The following is a 10000-nucleotide window of genomic DNA, read 5'->3' on the forward strand; positions in this document are numbered from 1 at the left end:
ATAGGGACGAGTCGAGGCGATTAGTTACGTTACACTTCCTGCAATGTATCGACGGAACGAAACATTTCGCAAAATAAAGTTAGCGCGCACGTCTGGTCACGGATTGCGTTGGTTGAGAATCGTATAAAACATATTAATAATAACAGCGATAATAATAAAGTAATCATCATCATCACCGTCATCATAATCATTATCAACAACTGTAATAATAATAATAATAATAATGATAGTAATAGTAATAACAACAACAACAGTAACCACAAACATAGTATCATTAAAATAATATTCACTATAATTAATAAAAAAAAATATACCAATACCAGTTACACAACCAATCAAACCAAAAGGCTACACACAAAAAAAAAAAAAAAACGAAAATGACAGAGGGAAAGAGACAAGAGAGAGACAGAGCGAACTAAATTGAGAAAAAGGGGGGAGGAAGGGGGAGAGGGGGAGAGAGGGAGAGGGGGAGGGCATTAACAGCGAGCAATGAGCCCTTCTGGTTGCGAGCTTAAACCCTATTGTTATGGTAATTGAGTGATCTTGGTCGAGTTCACATACAGTTTAGCCACCAGCTTGGCCGTATCAGTGCCTGCTGATGGACGCGAGCGGAATGCGTAATGAGGTTTCTCCTTGTCTCCCTTTTCTCCTTGTCTCCTCCCTTTTTGAGGCCTTTATCTAGATTCATTTAGATCGGTGAAAATTGTTTATGTTTTTGTTTTGTTTTGTCTTTATCAAAGTGAATTATTTTGCGGCTTCGTCTTCGTTATTTGGATCAAAATAAAGTTGTTTTTTTATTCAACTCAAAACGAATTATTATCTGCCTTATTTTACGCCTTTATCTTACGCCGAGCAGAACGAATTATTCACGTTCATTTTCTCCTAATTCGTTTATCAATCTATTTATTTATTAAACTATTGTGTTAAATGTATCAGGGCGGATGAGAGAGTCAGATTAATTCCTCTTTTTTTCGTCGACGGGAGGGGACTAAAGGGGAAAATAAAATTAAAGAGATTAAAACGTCTAGTAAAGAAGAGGGCGATACGCGGATGAAGAAGAAGAGAGGAAGAGAGAGAGAGAGAGAGAGAGAGAGAGAGAAGGAAGGGGGGGGAGGGAGAGAGGGGGGCAGTGGGGTGTTAAGGGCGTATTAGCACCCATTATCATTAAATCCGACCGACTGATGGCCGTGGAACTTGATCGAGTGGCAACATCCCCTTCGTTTACGGGGGTTGGGGGGGTAGGGGAAGAAGAGGGGGTTGAGGGAGGGAGAGCGAGGATCGGAATGTCGCTAGAGTAAATGAGAAAGGAAGTAAACAGCGATAGACATTGGGAAAATCCATTTATACTGTGAAATGGGAATTAGATAAATTGCGAGGATCTCCCAGGTTGGAAATCGATGCTGTTCGTCCTTTTCATTCTCTTTATCAGTTATGTCATTCACATGCTTATTATTATTGTTATTTCTATTATCTTGCTACCCTAAATTGCTTGGTTTATCAGTATTATTAAATCACCAAATAAGAGAGAGAGAGAGAGAGAAAGAGAGAGAGAGAGAGAGAGAGAGAGAGAGAGAGAGAGAGAGAGAGAGAGAGACAGAGAGAGCACGCGATAATTGAGCCGTCGGCTATCCATTGTGCAGAAGAACCTGTCGCTGATCCTCTTTCCCTCCCCTCCCCCTCCCTCCCTCGCTATCTCCCCCTTCTCCCTCTCTCGCCCTCTTCCCCCTCCTCCCTGCCTCGCCCCCCTTTCCCCTATCTCGCCCCCCCCCCTCACCTTGTTCTGTATTGAATCCTTCGTGCGTTGTAGATGTGCGCAGGATGCGGGAGAGTGAAAAGGAGAGAGAGAGAGAGAGAGAGAGAGAGAGAGAGAGAGAGAGAGAGAGAGAGAAAGAGAGAGAGAGAGAGAGAGAGAGAATCTACAAATAGAGAGAGAGAGAGAGCGAGAGACGCACACAGAGAGACCAGGAGGGAGAGAAAGAGAGGCAGAGGAACGCGAGAACGACGGACGGACAGCGAGACAGAGAGAGAGAGAGACAGTCGAGGGAGAGACAGAGAGAGAGAGAGACAGCGAGAGAGAGAGAGAGAGAGAGGGGGAGAGAGGGAGAGAGGGAGAGAGAGAGAGAGAGAAGAGAGACAGCGAGGGAGAGAGGAGAGAGAGAGGAGGAGAGAGGAGTGAGAGGAGCGAGAGATGAGACGAGAGAAGAAGAGAGAGGACAGCCGAGGGAGGGACAGAGCGGGATGGATCTCCCATTGTTACGGGGTATCCAGACGAGAGGAAGAAATAGGATTGCATCGGGCAAGCGCTGAGTAAATGAGAAGATGTAACGCATGATGATTTTGATGGTGTTTGGAGAGGTGTAAAGATGGTCCGCCACTGAGAGCCACGGATACAGTTGTTTGTCTGTGGACCCTTTGGTTTCAAATTATTCGCTCTGGTGGATATGAGATCCTTGAGTACTTAGATGATGGTGTGTTGAACCGACGTAGTCTTCAGGATTGCTATGGATGAGTTAGAAAGCTTGTAGCGCGTAATGAGCGTGTTTAGTGAAATAACGTGATTCTTTTCCTCCTCCCTATGTAGCTGATTTGTCGCCCATCTGACCGCCCGTACTGAGAAGAATCCCGGCGGAGAGTGGCGAGTTTGCGGGAGAAAAGGATTGGTCTCGGAGAACGATTAGTGAGCGCCTGGAGTGAGATGCATGGAGAGAAAGAGGAGATAAAGAGAGAGGAGAGAGAAGAGGAGAGGAAGGACCGGGGAGAGAAGGAGGGAGAGGAAGGGAGAGGAGGGGGAGAAGGGAGGAGGGGAGAGGAGGGAGGAGGAGAGAAGGAGGGAGGGGGAGAGAGAGAGAGAGGAAGAGAGAAGGAGGGGGAGGCGGGATGATCTCCTTGTCGTCCACGAGTGATTGCAAATTATCGGCCCTATTGTCCCTTGATGGCATTGTTCGGTGGGTAAGTCGCCGAAGCACGGATCGTTTGTTGGACTTGTTTCAATTCGTCTTGTTTTCTGTTACCTTCCTCTCCCTCCTCTCCCTATCTCTCTTTGTTTTGCTCTCGTGATGTTTTAGCTCTTTCCGCTGGCTGTTATAATATTAGTTCTTTTCTCCATGGGTTGTCGCGCATTGACCGTGAAACACGGCGGCGAGTTTTTCGCGGAACGTGATTGGCTCTCGAGACATTAGTGACGCCTTGGATGATCTGGTTAGAATAATAATGAGAAATAATACAAATAAACGACTAACCGTGATAATAAATACTGAGGCAAGGAAAAAAGTAAATGAGGGAAAACGGAAGGAAAAAAAAAAAAATCTACCCTTACTCATCAAGCGTTACCCTCGAGCCACACCTCATTGTCTCGCCGAGTCTCCTCCTCACGCGATCCACCTCCCGTAAAACAACAGAACAATCAGCAACGGTAACAACAGGAGGAGCGCGGGAGAGGCCAGAGGTGGACCCCAACACACGCTACTGTTTACCCCCTACCACTGTTTGTTCTAGAGCGCGGACCACGTGCGTCTGAAGGGGACTCGGGGTACCTTGCGCTTCCCGATGTTCTGCTGTTGTTCGGCTTTTGTTTTCGAGGGGGGAGGAGAGGTGGGAGAGGGGTAATAAGAAAGGTAGAAGAGGGGAGGAGAAGTGGAAGAGGGGAGGAAAATGGGAGAAGGGAGGAGGAAAGGCGGACTAAGGGAGAGAGGACAGGAGGTGGATAAGAGAGGAGAAGAGGTGAAAGCGGGGAGATGCAGGACGGAAGAAAAGGAATATGTCAACGAAGACGAAGTAACGAAATACATGAAGAAAGAGGATAAATAGAGGAAAGGAAACAAGAATTCGTAATGCAGAAATGGGGCACATGGAGGGTGTCGAGTTGGGGGGTAATTCTAAAAAAAAAGCATACTGAGGTGATTAATAAGAGATTTCCATATATCGTTCACATTCGTCCTCACCGCATACTTAGCAGCTCAAGCAAATATATTCATCTCCTCTCTGCCGCGAACCTCAAGTGAAGAACCAAAAAAAAAAAAAAATGACCCAAAAAGAAAAAAAAAACGGAGAAGTAAAAAAAAAAGGAGCCAGCAAAAAAAATAATGACTAATTAGCCAACATATGTACCTAATGTGTTTATTTACTGTCGGTTTCCTCCCCAAAATACGTTCTCGTTTCACATATTATTTAAGAAACGAGACAAATAATTATGTCTAAATAAATTCTATTCAGAAAAAAAGACGGGGAAAAATAGACAGGATAATGTTTAATCAGTAGTCATTAATGACGAAGTCAACTGACGAATTCAGACACATGCAGTTATGCGCTCGGCGGTTAAAACTCGGACATACATGCAGTCATTCGGGTCTCTGTTTGTCTGTTTATCTCTCTATCTTTCTGTCTGCCTCTTTCTCTCTGGCTGTCTCTGTCACACACACACACACACACACACACACACGCACACACACACACACACACACACACACACACACACACACACACACACACACACACACACACACACACATATACATACAACTTTGAGTACAGAGAAAAAACTCCTTGGAGGACTTCCGATTCTGTGGCCTTTCACCCTTTCCTTCTCCCTTTCTGTCTCCTCTGCCTCTCCCTTCTCTTCCTCTCCACCCTCCCCCCTCCCCTCCCCTCGGAAGCGCCACTGTGGTTGCGATGTTCTGCGGTTGAAACGTACACGCCGCCGAACTATGCCCAGCCCTTAATGTTTTAATGTAATCCTACAAGCCATTAACGTTTTGTTTTGCGGCTTCCGAGATTCACCTCTTCGCGTGTGTGGCATTCTGGCGGTCTCGCGGAGGTGGAAGGGAAAGTGGAGTTGGTGGATCTTGTCTTTAGAGGGTTCTTTGAGATATGTGGATAATCTCTCTCTCTCTCTCTAAGTATATATATATATATATATATATATATATATATATATATATACATACATACATATAGATATATATATATATACATATATATTCATGTGTATATGTATATATATATATATATATATATATACACACATATATATACGAATGACTGACTATGACTGGAGACGAGAAGAGAGCGAACGCCCGCAGTTGAGCGACTTGCTAACAGCACAATAATGAAGCCGCGGCCACATGTCCCTCGAGAGATCCGAGAGGCTTGCTAAGAAAAAACTCTCCCCTCGCGCAAGTTCCGGCGTGAGGCGTATCTCCCCTCGCCGTGGCGGTCACGCGGACTCACACTGTGGTTTACCGAGTGAGGGGAGACGTCGGAAGACACGCCCTCGCCTGACATCGACACCCTCGTCCCACGCCCGCACACATTACACATACACTTCCACGCGCAAGGGTATACACACACGTGCATGGACACAAACACATATACACTGTTACACGAACGCACTCAAGTACGCGCACACACATACGAGAAACAACCTTTTGCAATCTCTCACCTTCCGCCTTCTCCTCTCCCCGCCTCCCCCCCCTCCAGCGCATAAACGCCCCGCACACATCTCCTCTGTGTTACACGCGTCATCCACATCCATGCAACCATTTCCCACGCCCACACGGAGTCACACTCCCACCCACACCCCTCACCCCCCGCTCGCATTCCCACCTGCAGCGCCCCACTCCCCCCCCCCCCCCCCTTGCAACCCGCCCGCGAGGCCCCAACTGCCCCCAGAGGACACCCACGTCCCGCCCACCACAGCCCAGACCTATTAACACGCCCGCAGCCCATCAACGAGCCCATCGGCCACTTACGACGGGAATCACCCATTCGAAGCCCTCGCATAACTGGTGTTACTGCCCGTCGCCATGGGGATAGGGCGCCTCTTCCCCTCTCCTCCGCCTCTCACGTCTCCCCTCTCCTTTCGGCGTCTTTCTTCCCCTCTTTTAGATGTTTTTTGTGTGTTCAGTTATCCCCGTGTTTATCCATTTGTTTGTTCTCTTTATTTTTGTCTTCTTTGGTTTCACGTTTACCTCGCAAAAGACGTTTATCTTTTACACTCCCGAAAGTCACACAAAAAATTAGGGTAAAAACTATAAGGTAGGCCTAAGCTCTATTCACTAACAGCTTGGCAAAAAAAGGGGGAAAAAATCCACACGTTAGGGGAAAAAATACCCGTATCATGCCTCTTGGGGGAAAAAAAACGGAAGTCGGAGGTAAAGACGAAATGAGAAGAAAAAAAATATATGAAAAATAAAAAATAAAGAAAGACAGAAAAGAAATGACATACACACACAAAAAATCCCGGAAGTCAACCTCTCCCCCCCCCCCATCCCCCTTAGGAAGACGCGACAGAACATCGGTGATTAACAACACCCCCTCCCCCCCTACCCCAGGCTTCCCCAACCCCCTTCCCCCTCGCCCTCTACGCCACAAACTGATTAATTATAATTACTTCATCATTATCACGGAGGCGTCAAAGGGGGGAGGGGAGGAAGAGAAGGAGGGAGGGGGAGGGGGGACGCAAGCAAGCACCATGACGGAAACGCTTCTCCGCGAGACGCCCTCGAGGACGCTGTGCTTTAGCCTCAAGACGATGGGAAAGACGACGAAAGGAAGAGGCGAGGAAAAGAGAGAGAAAGAGAGAGAAAGAGAGAGAGAGAGAGAGAGAGAGAGAGAGAGAGAGAGAGAGAGAGAGAGAGAGAGAGAGAGAGAGATAGAGACAGACAGAGACAGAGACACCGAGACAGAGAGTAGTATTAATATTATGACTATATTATACACTATATCGCACCATCCGAGATATATTCGTCACAGCAAGGATCTGTATCCTAATCTCAATTCAACAAAGATTTCTCACTGAAAAAGGAATAGAAAATGGAGGGCGGAAGATTTCAGAACTTCCATCTAGCGGCCGATTCAAGAACTAAATAAATCGGCCGCAAATAAATCGTTTCCTAATTTTTTTTTTTTTTTTAATTCTTTCAAGAATTTATAAATCAATCAAATTAATAATACAGTATTCCGAGACGGCTGACATTAACTGTGATAAGGGAAGGTATAAAATATCTATAAATGTAGAGTGGCAAGAATGTTAATCTTAGTATAAATTGCTTATTCTTTAATAATGATTATATGATATTATTATTATTATTATTATTATTATTATTATTATTATTATTATTATTATTAATAACATGAACAATAATAACAATCAAGATAATAATGATAATGATAATTATAACAATAATAATAATACAAATGAAAATGATAATAATAGTACTACTAATAATATAAATTATAATAGTTATGGTAATAATGATATAATAATAATAATAATAATAATAATAATAATAATAATAATAATAACAATAATAATAATAATATCACATCATGATATTCCAATCAACAGACTACAAAAAAAACAAAAACAAAGCTAAAAATGACCCCCCCCACCCTGGCCCCACCGTACCCCAAACGTGCCCCTCCCCCACCCAAATCACCCCCCACCCCCCACCCCCATGAACCCCCACACCAACACGTGATTAACATCCGATAAAAAGATGATAATAACATATCGGAAAGTGGCTCCGTATTTTCTCGGAGCAGCGGATAAAAGGGGACAGGAAATTTCCACTAAGAATGACTTTGCGGGACAATATCCGAAGGGGGAAATTGTGTCGAATTGCCAGGCGCGACGGACGACAGGGGAAGCGAGAAAATGCTGGAGGTGATTACTGCCCGGGAGAGGAGGAGAGAGGAGGAGAGGAAGGGAGGAGAGAGGAGGAGAGGAAGGGAGGAGAGAGGAGGAGAGGAAGGGAGGAGAGAGGAGGAGGAGAGAAAGGGAGGAGAGGAAGGGAGGAGAGAAAGGGAGGAGAGGAAGGGAGGAGAGAAAGGGAGGAGAGGAAGGGAGGAGAGGAAGGGAGGAGAGAAAGGGAGGAGAGGAAGGGAGGAGAGAGGAGGAGAGAGGAGGAGAGGAAGGGAGGAGAGAGGAGGAGAGGAAGGGAGGAGAGAGGAGGAGAGGAAGGGAGGAGAGAGGAGGAGAGGAAGGGAGGAGAGAGGGAGAGAGAGGAAGAGAGGAGGAGAGGAAGGGAGGAGAGACAGGGGGAAAGGGAAGAGAGAGGGAGAGGAAGGGAGAAAGAGAGAGGGTGAATGAAAAGAGGAGTTTATGAAGGGGGAGGAAAAGGGAAAGAGAGAATGAGTGAGATAGGCAGAGGGATAAAGAGAGATGAAGAGATAGGAAAGAGGATGAAGGGAGAGGGAGGGAGAAAGAGGAGGATGGAGGAAGACGAAGAGTGAAAGGGGAGTGGGGCGAGAGGGAATGAGAGAATGAAGGAGGTGAGAGGAAGAGAAGGAAAAGAAAGAAAACTGGAAGGAGAGAGAAAGAGAGAGAGAGAGAAAAAAAAAAGAGAGAGAGAGTGAGAGAGAGAGAGAGAGAGAGAGAGAGAAAGAGAGAGAGAGAGAGAGAGAGAGAGAGAGAGAGAGAGAGGGGGGGGAAGGGGGAAAAAAAAGTTAAACAGGACAGAAAGACGATTGTGCATCTGATAATTATAATTATCATTAAAAAAAAAAAAAAAAATCACCACATTGACAACGACAGCGCCAGAAGCAAATACAGAAAGTGGTAACACTTCCCCGCAGAAGAGAGCAAGACATAAAAAAACGATCCTTGGACACAACACAATGACCCACCTTCAAGAAAAAAATGAGGCCGAAGACAAAGTCAGGCACGACACCCGAACACTGTGGCGCGATGAAAGAGACCTTGTACGACGAAGCGTGATTCACGAGGACCAAACCAAGCAAGCTCCTTTTTCTACAAGTCAACCTCCCCCCCTCCCTGCCCCCCCCAACTCTTCTCCTCGCCCCTCCTCCCCTCCCTCTTTCTCTTCATATCTCCCCTCTTTCTCTCTCCTTCTGTCTCCCGACCTCCAGTAACAAGGTCTCTCTCTCTCTCTCTCTCTCTCTCTCTCTCTCTCTCTCTCTCTCTCTCTCTCTCTCTCTCTCTCTCTCTCTCTCTCTCTCTCTCTCTCTCTCTCGCTCAGATGTTCATTTTACATACAACTAGGGAGGACCCGAGGCCAATTTGGAGGGAGCATAATTGAACCTCCGCATTACAGGGACCTTTCAGTAAACAAGGCCATCTCTGTGTTCGATTGGAAGGCGTCTCAATGGCTGTCTTGTTTTTCGTTGATTATATGGACGTGGTCTTGCTCTTATCCCCCTTTTGGTTCTCTTTGTATCTGTCTGTCCTTTCCTCTTCCCCCTTTCTTTTTCGGCGGCGGAGGGCCTTCTCGTTCTCTGCCTATTCCCTCGTTCTTTCTCCTCCTCCGCGCACGTCCTGGTAAGAAGGGGGAAGCAAGAAGTGTGGAGAGAAGCGAGCTCCGTCTTGCATTTCCCTGCGTTGCCCAACAGGACAAAACCACGTCTGTTCTGTCTCAAGCGAGCTACCCACACCACGTCTACTTGGCTACTTCTTTCTCTCTCCCTCTCTCTCTCTCTCTCTCTCTCTCTCTCTCTCTCTCTCTCTCTCTCTCTCTCTCTCTCTCTCTCTCTCTCTCTCTCTCTCTTTCTTTCTCTTCTTGCCATTCTCTCACTATTTTATTTGATCTCTCTTTTTATCTCCTACTGTACTTGTTGCATGGAATGGAAATATAGTTTCGTGTTTTATAGCTATTAGTTGTTTCTTATCAAGTGGACTCACGAACTGACAATTAGTTTGCTGCTGAATAATGTACGATGCACAACTTGCAAGAGCAAGCAATACATTTCCTCCACTTGTCACGATTGCCTTGAGCTGTCAGGAGTAAAATTTCACAAAATTCGCTCTGCAACCCAAGCACAATAAAAGCACTCATGGACTTTGTACTGGAAAGGAAGGTCACTGGCGACGAATGCACTTTGTCTCACTGCGCCATCGCTGCCCGCGAGGGCTGTCTTGGGCCACGGGAATCCTCCTCGGCCTCCTCTGTACTTACACGAGCGTCATGGTGGCTGGCGTGGCACTCCGCTGTTCCTCGAGAAAAGCACTTCCACCGTCGGATAATCTAAGAACTCCCTCACTCCG

General features: G+C 46.2%; 1 protein-coding gene across 7 annotated transcripts in view; it reads right to left on the reverse strand.

The window, feature by feature from the left end:
- LOC125029290 (transcription factor SOX-6-like) overlaps positions 1 to 10000 on the reverse strand; it is a 132981-nt gene that overhangs the window by 108648 nt on the left and 14333 nt on the right. Inside the window, exon 1 of one of the 7 annotated variants that reach the window (XM_047619189.1) lies at positions 9912 to 10000. This exon is cut by the window's right edge and continues 84 nt beyond it. The exons of the other annotated variants lie outside the window; for them this stretch is intronic. Coding sequence (XP_047475145.1) covers positions 9912 to 9922 — 11 coding nt within the window. The 5' untranslated portion in view covers positions 9923 to 10000. The remainder of the gene's footprint in view (positions 1 to 9911) is intronic. 7 annotated transcript variants of the gene reach the window in all.

This window comes from Penaeus chinensis, chromosome 9 (assembly GCF_019202785.1).
Source record: "Penaeus chinensis breed Huanghai No. 1 chromosome 9, ASM1920278v2, whole genome shotgun sequence".
Lineage (NCBI taxonomy): Eukaryota > Metazoa > Arthropoda > Malacostraca > Decapoda > Penaeidae > Penaeus > Penaeus chinensis.